General features: G+C 40.5%; 1 protein-coding gene across 1 annotated transcript in view; it reads left to right on the forward strand.

Annotated features, from left to right (window-relative positions):
* The window catches only part of PPP1R1A (protein phosphatase 1 regulatory inhibitor subunit 1A), a 337,467-nt gene that overhangs the window by 195,857 nt on the left and 118,766 nt on the right, over positions 1–22,844 (forward strand). The window contains exon 2 of the mRNA XM_077483772.1: positions 11,463–11,523. Within this exon, the coding sequence (XP_077339898.1) occupies positions 11,463–11,523 (61 nt within the window). The remainder of the gene's footprint in view (positions 1–11,462; positions 11,524–22,844) is intronic.

Raw genomic sequence — 22,844 nt, forward strand, 5'->3', positions numbered from 1 at the left:
CATGGATTTGTAAATAGACTTGCACACAGTGTGTGCTGGGCATGCTCTAATCACTCCATGTGCATTAGCATTATTGCTCTGTGTGCCGGTGGGAAGATGGGAAAGATCTCCCTCTTACTGGCTCTGCCACAAGAGAGGCAGCAGAGAGATATAAAAGTAGACACGCACACACATGTGTTTGAGCTTTAGAGCGCACACCCGGCTGCACATACCTAGGGATTTGTGAAAGATTAAAGCTGAACTCCAGGAATTCAGCCACCTTGTAATATGTTTTGGATAACCAGGGGTTAAGTCCAAAGAGGTGCATGCCACCTTGTGGACTCATCTTTTTAATTTACAGTTTATGTTTTTACAGTGCTCCGGGAACATGGCTATCACTATACTTCCAGTGCTTCAACACCGCAGCACCTGCAGAGTCAAATGCAGTCATATACCCTCTGTCCCTTGTGCATTTGATGTGTGTGTACAGTACATCTCTACACAAAATGTATTATTTGACTACAAAATGTGTGATGCTGCAATAAACTTTATTCAACTTCTATATTACTGTATATATATATATATATATATATATATATATATATATATATATATATATATATATATATAATTATTTTATTTTTTTTGACAAACCAATATAAATTCAGAAATTGATGCAGAAATGTCAAAAGCGGAAAAGGCCATATTTTTTTACCTTCCCCAAACTACATAGAACTGCTCAAGATGCTGACTAGAGTACAGTAAGTGCTAGCAGTAGCTGCATTCTAAAATAAGATGCATTATTAATAAACTTTAGAAACTTGTCATGCATGTACATTATTGATCTCTCTGGCTAAAACCATGTCCTATTTCTCAGCTGGTAACACAGTCTACTAGAAATTAGTGCATGTAAGATTATATTTCATCCAGTGGGGATTTCTGAGCAGACCTTTGCCTAGCATTGCTTATTTTGCAGGGATTGGAATGATAGCAACTAGCAGAATTACAGGCTTAAAGCTTTTGTTATCCTACCAGTTAATATTCCTGATATGAGCCTGCTGAACCATATACTTGTATGAGAAAGTATCCCATTCTCTTTGTATTGCTTCCTTTGTGTGAAACCGCTGGTATTCCTGCCAGTCTTTTTGCTTCGCTATTAAAAACTGACCACGCTAAGTAGGAGAGCACACCATGGTCAGTTATTTAGCTATGCTGGGAAATCTGCCTGCTCTCCAATGATCAGACTTGCACTGGTGCGCCCCCCTGCCCTGTGCAGCCATTCATGTGGAAGCTCAGTGTACTGCTGTTTTTCCTCCCCCAGCTCTTATGCAGCTGAGAACAGAGGGGATGTGATCACTTATAAGAAAAGGGGGGAAAAGGTATTTATAAGGTTGTTTTTATGGCCATACACAGATGTTTTGCCTTTCATTTCTATTTTAAACTGAATGGTTTGTTTTACAAGGTGATAGTTTACAATAACTTTAACCACTTCTGGACCGCCGCACGCTGATATAGGTCCTAAGTTTGAAGAGGAATATTGTTGTTATGGCAGCATCTAGCTGCCATAATGCCGCTATCCTCTTTTCCAGCCAGTGGTCTGGTTTCCGATAATAGTGGTCTCAGCGGTGGATTCGCAATAAGATCAATTTTATTGGTGGCGGGAGAGAGCCCCCCTCCTCCTAGATCGCTCCAGTGCCCTCCACCACTTACCGGAGCCGCCGGAAAAGCGGCGGAGGTGATTGGATGATTCCCCTTGCTGGGTATGGAGACAAGTGAGGGGAAGATGGCCCCCACCCGTCTCCATACAATTGCTGTGCGGAAGCATGTCAAAACATTACTTATGCCCATAGCTCTTGAAGGGCCATTTCTTTTTTTTTATTGCATTTTAGTATAAATATGAGGTCTTTTTGACCCCAGATCTCATATTTAAGAGGTCCTGTCATACTTTTTTTTCTATTACAATGGATGTTTACATTCCTTGTAATAGGAATAAAAGTGACACATTTTTTTTTTAAAAGAACAGTGTAAAAATAAAAAATAAAAAGTAAAATAAATAGTAATTTTTTTTTTTAAATGCTCCCAGTCTCGCCGAGCTTGCGTGCAGAAGCGAACGCATATGTGAGTAGCGCCTGCATATAAAAACAGTGTTCAAACCACACATATGAGATATCACCGTGATCAGTAACATGAGAGCAATAATTCTAGCCCTAGACCTTCTCCGTAACTCAAAAAATACAACCTGTAGTATTTTTTAAACGTCGCCTATGGAGATTTTTAAGGGTAAAAGTCTGTCCCCATTCCACGAGTGGGCGCAATTTTGAAGCGTGACATGTTGGGTATCAATTTACTCAGCGTAACATTATTTTTCACAATATAAAAGAAAATTTGGCTAACTTTAAAGTTGTCTTATTTAATTAATTCAAAAAAGTGTATTGTGTAAAAAAAAGTGTGCTTGTAGGACTGCTGCGCAAATACGATGTGACAGAAAGTATTGCAACAACCGCCATTTTATTCTCTAGGGTGTTAGAAAAAAATAAATGTATAATGTTTGGGGGTTCTAAGTAATTTTATAGCAAAAAAACAAGTTTTTAACTTGTAAACACCACGTCTCAAAAAGAGGATCAGTCCTTAAGTGGTTAATAGATAAAGATAAGCAAGGAAATTCATTAACATGTAGCATTTCTGGCCTGGCGGTTCCCTGGAAAGAGCTTTAAGCTTGTAAAGTAGTAAAGTTAATTTCCGTCATTGCAAAGTGGCAACAGCAAGCCAAGCAAAAATCCCTGAGATTTCACTAAGCTAATCAGGAGGCACTATGCATCTTTCCCTGGATAATATCTCATTGGGAACTAAACTACTTCCTTAGGAGGCCACATATCACCAGAGCCAGGTATTTCCACCTCATAACCACCCGTCCTGGAACTGGCAGATGGTCCTTTCTACTCCCCCTTACCAGTTTATAGTCAGCTACTACTAGGTGAATTGAATATTCACCCAACAAAATAAATAATGGGGTCTGCTTAATCAGTGTTTCCCTCATCTTTATCAGTAGTCTTATTATTACTGAATTTTAGAAAAGCAAACGCTCAAAGAGGTCCTATCACAAACTTAAAAAAAATGTTGATATAAAAGCAGACAATTCCCGAAGCACAACCCCCTTCCTTCTTGAAAGTCATGGCCCTCTTTTCCTCTTGTATTTTCTAATTACTGTCTGTGCTATCCCAACTCCTACATACCTCCATTGACCTTCATTCAAACCCTTTTATGTAGCTGTTAGGGAAGGGACAAAAGGGAATTTTAAGACCCCTTTCATACTGGGGCGTTTTTCAGGCGTTTTAGCGTTAAAAAAAGTGAATGTAAAGCGCTTGAAAAAAGCCTCATCTGCAATCCCAATGTGAAAGCCCGAGTGTTTTCACACTGAGATCCCTTTCACAATGGAACGTTTTTCAGGTGCTTTAGCTTTAAAAAAAAGCGCCTGTAAAGCGCCTGAAAGAAGCCACAACTGACTGCTTTCACACTGAGGTGTGGCGCTGGCAAGGTGTCAAAAAAAAATCCTGCAAGCAGCTTCTTTGCAGCGCTTTTGGAGCTCCCCTTCCCATTGAAATCAATCGCAAGTACCTGCAAAACGCCTGAAAAGCGCCTGCAAAATGCCTTTGGTAGCATCGCTTTGTGGGCGCTTTTAACCTTTTATTTGGGCACTAGAAGGGGTTAAAAGCGCCCCAATAGTGCTCGAAAAAAACTGGTAAAGTGCTGCTAGTTTAAGCAGCGCTTTATGAGCGTTTTTCGGGTGCTGACATTGTGAAAGGGCTCTTAAAGCACTCAGGCTTTCACATTGGGATTGCAGATGAGGCTTCTTTCAAGCGCTTTACAGGCGCTTTTTTTTAATGCTAAAGCGCTAAATAGAATATTACTTGAGTGACAGTTCTGAGCATGCTGGCACTAAGGATGAGCAGAGGTTTGATCCAAACTAAGGTTCAAATCAAAAACAAGAAGGAAGTTGTCACTGCTGCCAAATCAGTGCCAAGTCAACTGTTGCCAGGGCATTCCCTGATCCACAGCTACACACAACAAAGGGGCGTAGTATGGTCATATTTGGTCATTAACAATCTACCACTGACATCACATCCAGGATGGCAGCTTCTAGACATGTTCACTGACGAAAAATTTGTTTTTGTTTCATTGTTTTTTTTTCTTCTGTTTTTCGGGTCATTCATTTAGATTGAAATTTGTTATTTTGAATAAATGTGTAACTTCAGAAAAAATTTAATTATTTACGTTCCATTCATATAGATGCGGTATTCGTAAATTCAAAAATTCTTAAATTCAAAAACCCCAAAATTCAACAGCCCGAAATAATAACTAACTAATTACCAAACTAATAATAACTAACTATTAAATTATAAGTATTGGAATTTCCTTTCAAATTTGGCTGTTTATGATTGTAACGAATAAAAATGTATCCAAAGTTACAAACTATCCAAAATAACAAATTCTGCATCTAAATGAATGGAACATAACAAATTAATAATAATAAATAATAATATGTTTTTATTATTATGTATTATTATTAATTCTTTACGATCAATTCATTTAGATTTGTCATTTCATTTCGGATAATTTGTAACTTTGGATAAATTCGTATTCGTTACATTCACCAACAGCCAAATTTGAAAGGAAATTCCAATACATATAATTTAATAGTTATGTAACGCACTACTCCCTTGGGGGCTGCTGGGTAGTTCATACAGTACTGCTAACATACCTCCGTTCTTCCACCCCGCATGATTCACAACAAACACAGTCAATAAAGGTTGAACAAATAACTTGTATTGTTCCAGTCTTCTTGTTCCAGTCCAGGTGTAATAGTGATAGTGGGAAGTATGAGCTGCTTCCTTCTTCTGATTCCTCTGAGTATCTAAGTCCCTTTCCCTTAGCGAACTGATCAGTGCCCCTCTGAAAAGCACCTTGGTAATTGGATGCTGGAAGACCCAGGCCTCACCTGCCCATCTTGCCACCTGCGATCCTCCCCAGGCCAGTTCAGGAAAGTCCGGATAACACCCTGGTCTACTCCGTCCACTTTGCAGCTACTTCCCGCATCTTGTGGATAGAACCATCCCAGCCGGGATGCCGGGTTTACTTCCCCAGGGTTTCTTGGATGACTTGGTGTGCTTGAACCATCCGGCACTGAGGTCTCTGAACCCTCAGGCCATCAGGTTTTGGTTCCTGCTCTCCAGCGCTGGGGCCTCTGAAACCCCAGGCCTTCAAGCCTGCTCCTTAGAGCATAGTTTTTATGCAGAAACTATAATGTATTTTCTGTACATATTGTGTAATTATTTTATCATTTAAGCAAAATGTATTTTATATAAATTATAACATTTTGTTGTTTATTTGCTTGCTGTTTCATATTTTAATTATTGTGTTTTACACATGGATTTGTAAATAGACTTGCACACAGTGTGTGCTGGGCATGCTCTAATCACTCCATGTGCATTAGCATTATTGCTCTGTGTGCCGGTGGGAAGATGGGAAAGATCTCCCTCTTACTGGCTCTGCCACAAGAGAGGCAGCAGAGAGATATAAAAGTAGACACGCACACACATGTGTTTGAGCTTTAGAGCGCACACCCGGCTGCACATACCTAGGGATTTGTGAAAGATTAAAGCTGAACTCCAGGAATTCAGCCACCTTGTAATATGTTTTGGATAACCAGGGGTTAAGTCCAAAGAGGTGCATGCCACCTTGTGGACTCATCTTTTTAATTTACAGTTTATGTTTTTACAGTGCTCCGGGAACATGGCTATCACTATACTTCCAGTGCTTCAACACCGCAGCACCTGCAGAGTCAAATGCAGTCATATACCCTCTGTCCCTTGTGCATTTGATGTGTGTGTACAGTACATCTCTACACAAAATGTATTATTTGACTACAAAATGTGTGATGCTGCAATAAACTTTATTCAACTTCTATATTACTGTATATATATATATATATATATATATATATATATATATATATATATATATATATATATAATTATTTTATTTTTTTTGACAAACCAATATAAATTCAGAAATTGATGCAGAAATGTCAAAAGCGGAAAAGGCCATATTTTTTTACCTTCCCCAAACTACATAGAACTGCTCAAGATGCTGACTAGAGTACAGTAAGTGCTAGCAGTAGCTGCATTCTAAAATAAGATGCATTATTAATAAACTTTAGAAACTTGTCATGCATGTACATTATTGATCTCTCTGGCTAAAACCATGTCCTATTTCTCAGCTGGTAACACAGTCTACTAGAAATTAGTGCATGTAAGATTATATTTCATCCAGTGGGGATTTCTGAGCAGACCTTTGCCTAGCATTGCTTATTTTGCAGGGATTGGAATGATAGCAACTAGCAGAATTACAGGCTTAAAGCTTTTGTTATCCTACCAGTTAATATTCCTGATATGAGCCTGCTGAACCATATACTTGTATGAGAAAGTATCCCATTCTCTTTGTATTGCTTCCTTTGTGTGAAACCGCTGGTATTCCTGCCAGTCTTTTTGCTTCGCTATTAAAAACTGACCACGCTAAGTAGGAGAGCACACCATGGTCAGTTATTTAGCTATGCTGGGAAATCTGCCTGCTCTCCAATGATCAGACTTGCACTGGTGCGCCCCCCTGCCCTGTGCAGCCATTCATGTGGAAGCTCAGTGTACTGCTGTTTTTCCTCCCCCAGCTCTTATGCAGCTGAGAACAGAGGGGATGTGATCACTTATAAGAAAAGGGGGGAAAAGGTATTTATAAGGTTGTTTTTATGGCCATACACAGATGTTTTGCCTTTCATTTCTATTTTAAACTGAATGGTTTGTTTTACAAGGTGATAGTTTACAATAACTTTAACCACTTCTGGACCGCCGCACGCTGATATAGGTCCTAAGTTTGAAGAGGAATATTGTTGTTATGGCAGCATCTAGCTGCCATAATGCCGCTATCCTCTTTTCCAGCCAGTGGTCTGGTTTCCGATAATAGTGGTCTCAGCGGTGGATTCGCAATAAGATCAATTTTATTGGTGGCGGGAGAGAGCCCCCCTCCTCCTAGATCGCTCCAGTGCCCTCCACCACTTACCGGAGCCGCCGGAAAAGCGGCGGAGGTGATTGGATGATTCCCCTTGCTGGGTATGGAGACAAGTGAGGGGAAGATGGCCCCCACCCGTCTCCATACAATTGCTGTGCGGAAGCATGTCAAAACATTACTTATGCCCATAGCTCTTGAAGGGCCATTTCTTTTTTTTTATTGCATTTTAGTATAAATATGAGGTCTTTTTGACCCCAGATCTCATATTTAAGAGGTCCTGTCATACTTTTTTTTCTATTACAATGGATGTTTACATTCCTTGTAATAGGAATAAAAGTGACACATTTTTTTTTTAAAAGAACAGTGTAAAAATAAAAAATAAAAAGTAAAATAAATAGTAATTTTTTTTTTTTAAATGCTCCCAGTCTCGCCGAGCTTGCGTGCAGAAGCGAACGCATATGTGAGTAGCGCCTGCATATAAAAACAGTGTTCAAACCACACATATGAGATATCACCGTGATCAGTAACATGAGAGCAATAATTCTAGCCCTAGACCTTCTCCGTAACTCAAAAAATACAACCTGTAGTATTTTTTAAACGTCGCCTATGGAGATTTTTAAGGGTAAAAGTCTGTCCCCATTCCACGAGTGGGCGCAATTTTGAAGCGTGACATGTTGGGTATCAATTTACTCAGCGTAACATTATTTTTCACAATATAAAAGAAAATTTGGCTAACTTTAAAGTTGTCTTATTTAATTAATTCAAAAAAGTGTATTGTGTAAAAAAAAGTGTGCTTGTAGGACTGCTGCGCAAATACGATGTGACAGAAAGTATTGCAACAACCGCCATTTTATTCTCTAGGGTGTTAGAAAAAAATAAATGTATAATGTTTGGGGGTTCTAAGTAATTTTATAGCAAAAAAACAAGTTTTTAACTTGTAAACACCACGTCTCAAAAAGAGGATCAGTCCTTAAGTGGTTAATAGATAAAGATAAGCAAGGAAATTCATTAACATGTAGCATTTCTGGCCTGGCGGTTCCCTGGAAAGAGCTTTAAGCTTGTAAAGTAGTAAAGTTAATTTCCGTCATTGCAAAGTGGCAACAGCAAGCCAAGCAAAAATCCCTGAGATTTCACTAAGCTAATCAGGAGGCACTATGCATCTTTCCCTGGATAATATCTCATTGGGAACTAAACTACTTCCTTAGGAGGCCACATATCACCAGAGCCAGGTATTTCCACCTCATAACCACCCGTCCTGGAACTGGCAGATGGTCCTTTCTACTCCCCCTTACCAGTTTATAGTCAGCTACTACTAGGTGAATTGAATATTCACCCAACAAAATAAATAATGGGGTCTGCTTAATCAGTGTTTCCCTCATCTTTATCAGTAGTCTTATTATTACTGAATTTTAGAAAAGCAAACGCTCAAAGAGGTCCTATCACAAACTTAAAAAAAATGTTGATATAAAAGCAGACAATTCCCGAAGCACAACCCCCTTCCTTCTTGAAAGTCATGGCCCTCTTTTCCTCTTGTATTTTCTAATTACTGTCTGTGCTATCCCAACTCCTACATACCTCCATTGACCTTCATTCAAACCCTTTTATGTAGCTGTTAGGGAAGGGACAAAAGGGAATTTTAAGACCCCTTTCATACTGGGGCGTTTTTCAGGCGTTTTAGCGTTAAAAAAAGTGAATGTAAAGCGCTTGAAAAAAGCCTCATCTGCAATCCCAATGTGAAAGCCCGAGTGTTTTCACACTGAGATCCCTTTCACAATGGAACGTTTTTCAGGTGCTTTAGCTTTAAAAAAAAGCGCCTGTAAAGCGCCTGAAAGAAGCCACAACTGACTGCTTTCACACTGAGGTGTGGCGCTGGCAAGGTGTCAAAAAAAAATCCTGCAAGCAGCTTCTTTGCAGCGCTTTTGGAGCTCCCCTTCCCATTGAAATCAATCGCAAGTACCTGCAAAACGCCTGAAAAGCGCCTGCAAAATGCCTTTGGTAGCATCGCTTTGTGGGCGCTTTTAACCTTTTATTTGGGCACTAGAAGGGGTTAAAAGCGCCCCAATAGTGCTCGAAAAAAACTGGTAAAGTGCTGCTAGTTTAAGCAGCGCTTTATGAGCGTTTTTCGGGTGCTGACATTGTGAAAGGGCTCTTAAAGCACTCAGGCTTTCACATTGGGATTGCAGATGAGGCTTCTTTCAAGCGCTTTACAGGCGCTTTTTTTTAATGCTAAAGCGCTAAATAGAATATTACTTGAGTGACAGTTCTGAGCATGCTGGCACTAAGGATGAGCAGAGGTTTGATCCAAACTAAGGTTCAAATCAAAAACAAGAAGGAAGTTGTCACTGCTGCCAAATCAGTGCCAAGTCAACTGTTGCCAGGGCATTCCCTGATCCACAGCTACACACAACAAAGGGGCGTAGTATGGTCATATTTGGTCATTAACAATCTACCACTGACATCACATCCAGGATGGCAGCTTCTAGACATGTTCACTGACGAAAAATTTGTTTTTGTTTCATTGTTTTTTTTTCTTCTGTTTTTCGGGTCATTCATTTAGATTGAAATTTGTTATTTTGAATAAATGTGTAACTTCAGAAAAAATTTAATTATTTACGTTCCATTCATATAGATGCGGTATTCGTAAATTCAAAAATTCTTAAATTCAAAAACCCCAAAATTCAACAGCCCGAAATAATAACTAACTAATTACCAAACTAATAATAACTAACTATTAAATTATAAGTATTGGAATTTCCTTTCAAATTTGGCTGTTTATGATTGTAACGAATAAAAATGTATCCAAAGTTACAAACTATCCAAAATAACAAATTCTGCATCTAAATGAATGGAACATAACAAATTAATAATAATAAATAATAATATGTTTTTATTATTATGTATTATTATTAATTCTTTACGATCAATTCATTTAGATTTGTCATTTCATTTCGGATAATTTGTAACTTTGGATAAATTCGTATTCGTTACATTCACCAACAGCCAAATTTGAAAGGAAATTCCAATACATATAATTTAATAGTTATGTAACGCACTACTCCCTTGGGGGCTGCTGGGTAGTTCATACAGTACTGCTAACATACCTCCGTTCTTCCACCCCGCATGATTCACAACAAACACAGTCAATAAAGGTTGAACAAATAACTTGTATTGTTCCAGTCTTCTTGTTCCAGTCCAGGTGTAATAGTGATAGTGGGAAGTATGAGCTGCTTCCTTCTTCTGATTCCTCTGAGTATCTAAGTCCCTTTCCCTTAGCGAACTGATCAGTGCCCCTCTGAAAAGCACCTTGGTAATTGGATGCTGGAAGACCCAGGCCTCACCTGCCCATCTTGCCACCTGCGATCCTCCCCAGGCCAGTTCAGGAAAGTCCGGATAACACCCTGGTCTACTCCGTCCACTTTGCAGCTACTTCCCGCATCTTGTGGATAGAACCATCCCAGCCGGGATGCCGGGTTTACTTCCCCAGGGTTTCTTGGATGACTTGGTGTGCTTGAACCATCCGGCACTGAGGTCTCTGAACCCTCAGGCCATCAGGTTTTGGTTCCTGCTCTCCAGCGCTGGGGCCTCTGAAACCCCAGGCCTTCAAGCCTGCTCCTTAGAGTCACATTTTGGCTGCTTCTCTGGACTCAGTTTCTTCCCATCCTCCCCAGGAAGCATGTGACCTCAATATATATATATCAGTCCCGCGTCTACCCATACAAATTAATGATTGTGCCATGGCCATATAAACTGCCTGCACTCCAGTCCCCAACCCGCCTTCTTTCCAGAACATTTCTTAGGGAAAAGCAAGGGGGGTTTTTCCAGGGAAGAGTACAGGTGGTCACACCCCACTCTATTCTACTACTCCTCCCAAACCAAATTAAACAACCAGGCCTAAACAAAAAAAAGGGTAAGGCACTGGCAATTTTACCTAACTCTTACCTATTAGCACCCACCTAAAAGTGGTGGGCGCTACAGTTATTATTATTAGTTAGTCATTATTTCTGATTTTCTAATTTTGGGGTTTTCAAATTTTCGTTCTTATTTTCAGATTTTCATTCTTTTGAATTTTTAGTCTTATTTTCAAATTTTTGGATTTTCGAATTTACGGAAAAAACATGTTAAATGGCCTTTCGTTAATTAAAATGTTTCCAAATTAACGAATTTGACGAATTTTGTCAAAAAACTAATTTGGGAACAAAACAAATTGCACATGTCTAGCAGCTTCCAGCAGCAGTCTCTGGGCTTTTAGATGTCTACACAAAGGGAGGATTTTAAAGGGAAATACCAAGCATAAAATACATTAAACACATCTAATCTTATTGGAAGCATTTTGATGAAATGAATGCTCTAGAAACAAGGTCTATTTAAAGTTATAACAATATATACTATGATAATAGTAAATCTATTTTTTTATTTTTAAATAGATTCGAAGACGAAGACCAACACCTGCAACATTGGTCCTCAGCAGTGACCAGTCATCTCCAGGTAAATTATACCACTTCCTACTTCTTTATAGTGATTAACTGTGCAATTACTGTTATTGTTGAAATATACACATAAAACCTGAAAGAAGAAATATGATATATTTCCATCCCTCGTATGAAGCAGATAACCATTTGACCTCCGGAAGATTTACCCGCTTCATGACCAGGACAATTTTTGCGATACAGCACTGCTTTACTTTAACTGACAACTGTGCAGTCATGCAATGCTGTACACAAATGAAATTTATGTAATTTTTCCCCACAACTAGAGTTTTCTTTTTGTGGTATTTGATTACCACTGTTTTTTTTTTTACTTTTCGCACTTAAAGCAAAAAAATGATTGACAATTTTGAAAAAAAACATTACTTTTTACTTTCTGCTATAAAAAATATACCATAAAAAAAGTAAGCATTTTAATTTCTTCATAAATTTACGCCAATATGTATTCTGCTACATAATTTTGATTAAAAAAATCCCAATAAGCGGTTGGTTTTCTCAAAAAGTTATAGCGTCTACAAACTATGGTGTATATATACTAGAATTTTTTTTATACTAGTAATGGCAGCGATCAGCGACTTATAGTGGGACTTTGATATTGCGGTGGACAGTCAAACACTAACTGACACTAGTGACTAGTGACACTAATGCCCTGTACACACGGTCGGACATTCCGACCACAAAATCCGTCTGATTTTTTCCGACCACAAAATACATCTGATTTTTTCCGACTGATTTTGGCCGAAACTTGTGTTGCATACACACGGTCGTTGTCAGAAAATCCGATCGTTCTGAATGCGGTGATGTTCGTTGTGTACGACAGGACTATGTAGAGACCAGTAGCCAATAGCTTTTGTCTCGTAATTTATTCTGTCCGATAGAGCTCACACATGATCGGATTTTCTGACAACATAATCCAATCGGACCATTTCCGTCGGAATTTCCGACCGTGTGTACAGGGCATAATACACTGATCACTGTACTAATGACACTGGCTAGGAAGGGGTTAAACATCTAGGGAGATCAAAGGGTTAAATGTGCCCCTTGCCAGTGTTTGTGTTTACTATGTGTGCTGCTTTTACTATGGAAAGTGATACATTTTATTCCATGCTTTGCAGGGACACAAGATCCATCACTTTCCCCAGGTCAGGACAGTGCCCTGCCTTGTTTACATAGGCAGAGCTCCATTCTGTGTCTCTCCTTGCCGATCAGTGGATTCCAGTGGACATCTTTTGGCCAGTACCCACTGATCGGCATGTGCCAGACCACTTACTAGGTGTGTGATCGGGCATGACTGCGGTTGAAAAGTGGTTAAAGTAGAATTCCAGGCTATACCTAACTAATATTGCAGGTAAGCGAGGGGAAAGGGAAGGGGAAATGGGAAAAAGCAAAGGAACAAGGTACCCACTGATAAGTGGTCTAGTACGTCACATAACCGATTTTGATCTTTCACCTATTAAGGTGTTGTTGCTGTAACCATATTGCATATAGGAAAAAAGGGGGGTGGTACCCGATTGAAGGGGTACCAGGTAAGAGGTTACTTTTAGCAGCAGAAATTAGATGAAACTAGAAAACTAAAGCAGTTATCTCACCACGATTCCTGGATTACAAGAATTGTGGTGAGATAACTGCTTTAGTTTTCTTTTTGAGAATTTCTTGGTATCATTTATTAGCGCTGCACTTTTCGCACTTTAGTATTCTTGAGTTTTTGTATTAGACTCCAGTGCTAGCTGCTTTTATCTATATAATCTATATATTTTTTAGTCAATTAATATCATATTGTCCTAGCGCAGTGTTAACCCTTTTTGTTATTTTTTTCTACCATTACAAATATATTTATTGTATCAAAGAGGTTTAAATTAGAAATAGTGCAATATTCTTAAAAACGGATTAATTTCAATAAGGCAATGAATTAATTACCATAAACACATCAACAAACAAGACAAACATATAACAATGCAGGGCAACACTGAACGCTGTCCATATGCATTGCATTAGCCAACGGTCAGTCAAAGGATCAAATCATTAGGATATAATTTGATAAAGTGGGGTCTCATATGATCCTCTAGATTCACTTATTATTAATGGCTGGCAGTGGGCTAATCCAATTAGAAAAAAAAAGTAAAATGTGGGGGATAGGGTACGGGCACATGGGAGATATTAATTAAGCCTATTATGCAGAAAAAACTGAAAAGTATTTCAGCAGCAATAATGAAATGCTATGTATAGGAACCTGTGGTATATTTATACTGAAAATGATTTGAAAGCAGGTAGTCCTTAAGGTGCACCCATATTGTATCAAAATTGAAAATAATAACTGTGGTACTGTAATTTCAAAGTTCAATTTCTTTCCATCATTGTTCAAAAGGAAGCATTTCATATATCCAGGTTTTCAATAGCATTCAGAACTAGATTCCCGAAACTTTTTGGAAAGTCTAGAAAATCACCAGCAAGTTTAGAGCTGGGAATGCATTGGATTGAGCGCAAAACATCATTCTTGCCTAGGTGAAAAAGGAGCAGCACAATAAAGTCAAAAGCCCTTGTTATCTATTATTATTATTATTATTATTATGCAGGATTTATATAGCGCCGTCAGTTTACGCAGCACTTTACAACATTAGGGTAGACAATACAATACAATACAATTCAAGACAGGGGGAATCAGAGGGCCCTGCTCGTTAGAGCTTACAATCTAATTGTGCGAAGGAGACTGCTAGAGCCAGATGCAAATAACTTGTTTTTTTGGGGTGAAGATCCACTTTAAGACAGATCCCTGATAATTACTATTGCTCTATGGAACAGCTTTATACTGTATATTATATGCTTCTCCCTGTCTACTGTTAAGTTGAAACTGACACATGGATTCTAGCCCTTTCCTGAATGTTAATTGAGAGGTCAGCCCGTTATCCCTATTAAGTGATGTACAATAGAAGCCTGTCAAGAGCACTACAGGCCTGTGTCTGAATAGGTTTATTCACATTGTCTATTGGCATGCCTTCCTTGTGCTTGATAGCAGCATGGCATACGTGTTTTAACAGAATTATGAAAAAAAAAAGAAATCTAGGCTTTAAAACTGGCAGATCATTTCTTGTGCTGTCAGATTCACTGTGCTATGTATAAACCTGTATAAGAGTCATCATTCATTTCTTTTTCAGATCTGAATATGATTTCTTGCTGTTATTAGAGGAAGTTCACACACAATTATTTATTAAATATAGTGGGTTTGATTTACTAAAGAAGTAATGACTGTAAGTATCCAAAGTGAAAGTTTTCTAAGATTAGTAAATAGGTTGAAGCTTTGTTCACTTTGATTACCCAATCTTTTAAAAGAAAAGAAAATCCTGTTTTTTCATTTACCTTGCACATGATTAGATATTAAAGGTTGAATCGATACTCCTTCAGTAAATCAATTCCAATGTGTGTTACCCAACAGCAACCAACAGAATTTTTATTTTTGGAATTATTAAGCTTGTGGGCTCTGAGGAAGAGGGAACACCCTTGAAACGTGTCAGCTCATTTTGGACTTTCATCATCCCACCCTGGTTCTACTGGCCAGTGGATCTTTGTAGGAAGGGACCTTGGATGGATTTTTTATATTTTGTGCTTGATTTTACCATTGCATTTGTGAGTATAATACTTATATAATATAATAAATATATTCTATGTTGCAAAGGTAATGTGCAAGGCTGGTGCGCCCTCTGTCCTTATTTTCTTTTTAGAATATGTCTGGGTTTTTGCTCACCTGTTGAGAGTGGCAGCACAGCCGATGCAGTGGTGTGGTTTGTGAAGAGTCCACTCCACTTCTCAAGTCAAACCCACAGCAAACTTCTGAGCGCAGGAGCATTTGTTTCTTATGCTCCGTACATACAGTAGGATTGTTCCAGTGCAATGGGATCACGCTGGAAATCTCCGCTGCGAGCTGTGCTTCTCACGCTCGCCGCTCCCTCACAAGATGCCGCGCATCCATAGGAATGTATTGGGGGCGGCAAGTGGGAGGAGCGACATAGCTCGGCGCTGGCTCCCACAATGGGACTCGCGGGTGTCAATCTCGACAGGTGACATAAGCACACTAGAAACAGGCAGTTATCATTCAAGGGGTGCGTTGAATGTAACTGTTTTGGGAGACAATTACATTTAGGGGTTTAAAGAGGAAGTGAACCCTGATGCGTTTTACTTCCTTTTTTGTTCCCTGCAATGCAAAAGCATAATGTGCTAGTATGCATCGCATACTAGCACATTATGTGACACCTGCAAACCGCCCCCCGCTAGAGGCTGCATCCATGTTTGCCCCTCTTCCTTCCGGGGCCGCGGACTCCGGCTCTGTGACTGGCCAGTGACACATGACGTTACTCATGTGCGCATGGGATCCGCCAGTCATGGCACTCGCTAGTGACATCATCAGCGCAGTACAAAGTAAATATCTCCTAAACGGCGCACGTTTAAGAGATATGTACTGTACCGATTGCATAAGCCTATTTATAGGCTTACCTATAGATATAACTTGAAAATGGAGGTTTACAACCTCTTTAAAGCCTTGTACACATGGTCAGAGAATCCGTCGGAATGTGTCCTATCGGACCGTGTCGTCGGATAATCCGAATGTGTGTGGTATGCATCGGACTGATTCAGTCCGAATCTCCGTCGGACCCAATTTTCCAACATGTTGGAAATATTTCCCGACCAACTGGGCCAGTCGGACCTAATCCGATCATGTGTAGAGCATTTTGATCGGACCAAGTGCCACGCATGCTCAGATCAAATTCCTACATCAAAGCTATTGGCTACTAGCCTGAATGTAGTCCCATCGTAACGAAATTACGTCATCACGTTCTGAAAGATCGGATTTTTCGCCAACTTTGTCCGACCGTGTGTATGCAACAGTTTCGGACAAGATCCGATGGACAAAATCTGACGGGCAGAATCCGACGGATTTGGTTGTGGAAATCTCCGACCGTGTGTACAGGGGCTAAGACCAATTCTAAGATGACATACAGAGACAGGTGGAGCGCATGTCTCTATTTGCTGTGTAGCAGGGCAACATGTTTGCTGCCAGTACCTCCCCCCCTCCTTCCCACTATCACTGGTTGTTAATCGTTGTTTACTATGTGCACTTAGAGTGACCAATGTTGATTCAGTGCCAAAAAATGCGGTCACTACACGTATTGTGAACTAACCCTAAAATATAGAGATTTGTAGCTTAGCCACTGGAGGGAACTCAAGCCAGATACGCTGAATCTCTTAGCACTTGGAATAAGATATCAGTTACATGCATTGCTTTCAATAGACTGAGTTACTCATATGCCCCGTACACACGAGAGGAATTAAGTCTGACAGACCTCCAAAGGAGTTCCGCCGGAGTTCCGCTGGAGTTCCGACGGAGTTCTGGCGGACTTTTCGACCGAACGGACTTGACCACACACCATCACACCAAACTCCGACGGAGTCGAACGTGATGACGTACGACTGGATTCGACGTAGGAAGTTCATAGACAGTAGCCAATAGCTGCCCTAGCGTCGGTTTTAGTCCGTCGGAGTAGCACACACACGAGCAGATTTTTCAAAGGGGACCGGGTCCGGCGGAGTTCCGTCGGGAAAATTTAAAGCATGCTTCATTTCTAAAGTCCGTCAGACTTTAGCTTTGCTAAAGTCCGTTGCAGCCCACACACGATCGGATAGTCCGCCGGACTCAGTCCGTCGGAGTTTGGATGTCGAAAAGTCCGCTCGTGTGTACGGGGCATTAGGGTTTGATTTACTAAAGAAATAGAGAATGTAGCTTAGTGAATCTGTGCCTGCCCACTGCTGACATATACCTAATCTGTGCAGAAACAATGAACGTATTATTTCCTGATATCTTGGGAAATAATGCATTCATTTTTATTTTTTTTCCTTCTGAGATCTCATAGATTAACTACAGGAGCAAGCACTGGTGACATAGCCTTTCCAGGGGGCAGCTGTGAGGTTCTGGCTATGTCACCGATGCCTACTGCATACCAGGATATACAAAACATGTGAGGTGACAAATAAAGTTTTACATTTTTTTTAAATATTTTAAAAATGTTTCAGCTGCATACATAATTAAACATTTAGATCCATGTTTGCGCTGTCCTCACCACTCCCCCTAAGCTGTAAAGGCAGCTGAAAAAGGTGTATACACATGCCACGCCAGGATGCTTTGCAAATAATCCCTGCTGTTGCAATTGGTGGGGCAATACTTGCCCTCACCTCCCGTTCACCGTCTGTTTGCCCTAAAAGCCTACACCATCACGCCACACCTGTGTGCATTGTGGTTGGAGGTGATTACTGCATGGTGGTGCAGGCATTTAGAGGTTAAAACAAGCAGCGAAGGGGAGACATAACGCCTCCTCACCACCTGTCAAACACTTTCTGAAAAGTGATCACCACGGTTTGCTGTTCAGGGGGCAAAGCTAGTATAAATGAGCCCTTAATGAACCTTGATGGTTCTGTTTTTCTGTTCTACATTATGGCTGTAGTACGTGGAAAAATATAGTTAAAATACATTAGCTAACAGATAAAGTGACACCCACGTATAGCCCACATCAATAAGGTTATGCGGTTAATGAGAAGATATCTTTCTTTTGGGGTTACCTCTAGCAAACGTACCTGCTTGTTCAATTGTACTAATTATGCCTTCTTTTATCCTTCACTAATGAGACCATCTGTCTGCATGGCTTTTGCTTAGGGATGCTTGAGTATTTGGAATTCATATCATCATTATTTTTTTTTAAATCAAATTAATTTCCTTCTGATGAAGATCTCCACACCTTGAAAAAAGAATGGCTTTCTAAATATTCTATGCAAAGGTGTGCTGGGCTGGGAGCGTTCAGCTCTATACGAGTGACTAATTAGAGTGCTGGAGAAGAGGAGGGTTAACTGCAGCAGCTGTTTGATCTAATAAAGCAAAAAAAAAATCTTCATGGAGATGGTTGGGGAGACAGCCTGTGGGAAAGGATGCAATATCTCATTCTGCTTGACCTGATTGGATGGGGCAGGAATCAATGTGCAGATCAGAGAAATGTTTTCTCTAAAATGATCTTTCTCACTCATGAGATCCTGCTTAGATATGAAAACTTTCATCCTTTCCATGGTAATATACCCCATTTCATCTGAGTTTAGCCTGGTGTGGTGTCATGTCGGGAAAACAAAAGGTGCCCTTTCCATTCTGGCTGTGTAGAATACAGATACACCTGTCAGTAGAACCCTCCGATACATGGCTGGAGGTGAAAGGGGTGATATATAAAAAGCTAAATGTCACATAATTCACTTATCCTTTAAAATGAACACATCTGTTCCCCTCTAAAATATTTAGTGAATATTACTGTTGCTGATACATAGACATAATTAAATAGAATTATAAAATAAATATGCATCATATAAATCCCATATCTCATATATAAAATACATCTTTTTCATATAAATCCCCTTTTTCCTGTATTATTTAAAGATGGATTCCAATCATGGTAATTTTAACATAGTTATATGGTTCTAGCTTGGATCTTTGTAAGTAGGTATGTGACAAATATAAATAAAAATCAATCTGCACAGTCAAAATATAGTGCAATAATGCAAATAAACCAAGTTGCAGCTATAACACCGCTAGAGTGGACTCGCAACACACCCTATATCAGGGATCCTCAAACTACGGCCCTCCAGCTGTTGCGGAACTACACATCCCATGAGGCATTGTAAAACTCTGACATTCACAGACATGACTAGACATGATGGGAATTGTAGTTCCTGAACAACTGGAGGGCCGTAGTTTGAAGACCCCTACCCTATATAGTAAGGTTGCCACGTCATGCCTTTAAACCCGAACACATGCGCACAGGGGATTCTCGGCTAAAAGTCCGGCAGATGCCGGACCCTGCCGGGAAGGAATCTCCCGTGCGCATGCGTGGGAGTGACGATATTGCGACTCTGGCCACTCACAGCGCCGGAGCCGCGATACCCGGAAGAAACGCAGAGGGAACATGTCAGCTCCCTCGACGTGGATCAGACCAGATGTCGGGGCCTTGTTCTAAGGTAAGTATTTCCCCGCATACTAGCTCATTATGCCTTTTCCTTTGCAGGTGAGCATACAATCACCTAAACTCACTTGTTGCCTTATCTGCATTAAATTAGCTTTCAAAACCTATGTAGATCATATGTGTTCGGGTTTAAAGGGATGAGGTGGCAACTCTACTATATAGACATCAACAATACATAAATAGCGCACACACATATACACATACACACAATCTCACAAAAGTGAGTACAGCCCTCACATTTTTGTAAATATTTTATTATATCTTTTCATGTGACAACACACTTTGCTACAATGTAAAGTAGTGAGTGTATGGCTTGTATACCAGAGTACATTTGCTGCCCCCTCAAAATAACTCAACACACAGCCATTAATGTCTAAACCACTTGCAACACAAGTGAGTACACCCCTAAGTGAAAATGTCCAAATTGGGCCCAAAGTGTCAATATTTTGTGTGGCCACCATTATTTTCCAGCACTGCCTTAACCCTCTTGGGCATGAAGTTCACCAGAGCTTCACAGGTTGCCACTGGCGTTCTCTTCCACTCCGTGAAGACATAATGGAGTTGGTGGATGTTAGAGACCACCTTCCATTTGAGGATGCCCCACAGATGCTCAATAGGGTTTAAATCATGCTTAGCCAGTCCATCACCTTTACCCTTAGCTTCGTTAGCAAGGCAGTGGTCATCCTGGAGGCATGTTTGGGGTCATTATCATGTTCAAATACTGCCCTGTGTCCCAGTCTCTGAAAGGAGAGGATCATGCTCAGCTTCAGTATGTCACAGTACATGTTGGCATTCATGGTTTCCTCAATGAACTGTAGCTCCCCAGTGCTGGCAGCACTCATGTAGCCTCAGACCATGACACTCCCACCACCATGCTCGACTGTAGGCAAGACACACTTATCTTTGTACTTCTCACTAGACATGTGCACACTGAAATATTTATTTTCGGAATTTTGTTTTCGTCCAAAAAATACATTTATTTAGTTACTCCCGAAATTCGTTTTTATTTATTTAGTTTTTCGTTAAAAATTGCATTCGTCTGAAAATCCAAATTAATTAAGGTTGAATCTGCCATTGAAGGCTTATGGTGTCTGTCGAATGTTCAAAGAAGATTCGATGGAGCAGCTAAACTGTATAACTCCATATAGTTTAGCTGCTCCGTCGAATCTTCTTAGAACTTTCGACAGACACCATAAGCCTTCAATGACAGATTCGACCTTAATAAATTTGGATTTTCGACGTTTGTATGTTTTTCGCTGCTTTGTCGAATCTTTGTCGTTCATGTTGAATCTGTATAGTTCAAACAGAAAATGGACTGTTGATAGTGATCACTGATCAGACAGGTAACAAGATAGGGTATATAGAATCTATATAGACTCTCAATCTATAATATAGAATCTATAATAATAAATCCCCCCCCCCCCCCCCCAAAAACATGGGCAGCCTCTGAGGCTATCACAATACTAGCAACACTATTATCACTATCAAGTTCACAACACTAACACAATAGCAGCAGATTATTATGAAAAAGTTAAGTTGAACTGTAGCTTGCTTCACTATTGTTCTGCTGCTGTGCTTATGCTTAATTGCTAAATAATTTAGGTTCTCTGACAAACAGAACAGCTTGATTGACTGATTGACAGATTGACTGTCTTCGGAAATTATTCAGTGTCTGTGTCTCTCTCTGCTAGCAATCGTAAGTGAAAGTAAGTTGGCTGTACGTGTATATTTAGTTCTAGCTATTTTACTGCTCCTCCCCTTTGGTTACAATCAGCCAAACACATTCATCATCATTATTTTTATTTTACTTTCTCCACCCAATTCCAGCAGCGATCTTTTCTCTCTATGTCGAATCTTTTCTCTCTATGTAGAATAATCCTGGACTAATAGAGTTAAGGTTAGGCACATTCGACCACAGGTTCGATAGACACAGATTGTTATTGTCAGCATCATGTCGAATTTCCTATCTATATCGAACTGTTGTCGCAACGAAAACGAAAATAAAGCATTTGTTTATGTTGGATCTTTCGTTTCTCGGATTCTGCACTTTCGTTATCGTTTGTTAAAACGAAAAAATACCTGACATTCTGATGAAAATGCATTGGGACAAAAACGAATGCACATGTCTACTTCTCACCTGATTGTCGCCACACACGCTTGACACCATCTGAACCAAATAAGTTTATCTTGGTCTCATCAGACCACAGGACAGGGTTCCAGTAATCCATGTCCTTAGGCTGCTTGTCTTCAGAAAACTGTTTGCAGACTTTCTTGTGCATCATCTTTAGAAGAGGCTTCCTATTGGGACAACAGCCATGCAGACCAATTTGATGCAGTGTGAGACATATGGTCTGAGCACTGACAGGCTGACCCCCCACTCCTTCAACCTCCCCAGCAATGCTGGCAGCACTTATATGCCTATTTCCCAGAGACAACCTCTGGATGTGATGCACGTGCACTCAACTTATTTGATCAACCATGGTGAGGCCTGTTCTGGATGGAACCTGTCCTTTTAAACAGCTGTATGTTCTTGGCCACAGTGCTGCTGCTCAGTTTCAGGGTCTTGGCAATATTTTTATAGCCTAGGCCATGTTTATGTAGAGCAACAATTTTTTTTTTCAGATCCTCAGAGAGTTCTTTGACATGAGGTGCCATTTTGAACTTCCAGTGACCAGTATGAGAGAGTGAGGGGGATAACACCAAATTTAACACACCTGAGACCTTGTAACACTAATGCCGCGTACACACGATCAAACAATCAGGTGAAAAAGTCTGGCAAACTCAAGTCCGCCGGACAATCCCCCCGTGTGTAGCCTCCGGCGGACTTTTTTTACCCGAAAGTACGGCGGACTTAGAAAGTAGTTTTGCACTCCAATCTTCCCGCCGGACTTGCATTTCGGCGGACAATCCGGCCGTTGGTATGCCAGTCCGCCCTACTTTTGAAATGAGCGGACTTTTCCTGCCCGGAGAAAAGTCCGCTCATTTTTAGCATGTCTCCAGGTAGGCGGGGCCCGCGAAGGATGCGTCGCTGGCCCCGCCACCTGGTATGGACTTAAAGGGGAACCCCAACACCGAAAAAATCGGCGTGGGGGTCCCCCCCAGGTCCACATCAGACCCTTGTCCGAGCACGCTACCCGGCCGTCCAGGAAAGGGGGGGGGGACGAGCGAGCCCCCCCCTCCTGAGCCGTACCAGGCTGCATGCCCTCAACATGTGGGGGTGCCTTGGGGAAGGGGGGCCGCGCGGCCCCCCACCCCAAAGCACCCTGTCCCCATGTTGATG

This window comes from Lithobates pipiens, unplaced genomic scaffold (genome assembly GCF_037356315.1).
Source record: "Lithobates pipiens isolate NorthernLeopardFrog02 unplaced genomic scaffold, aLitPip1_a1.2 Scaffold_16, whole genome shotgun sequence".
Taxonomy (NCBI): Eukaryota; Metazoa; Chordata; class Amphibia; order Anura; family Ranidae; genus Lithobates; species Lithobates pipiens.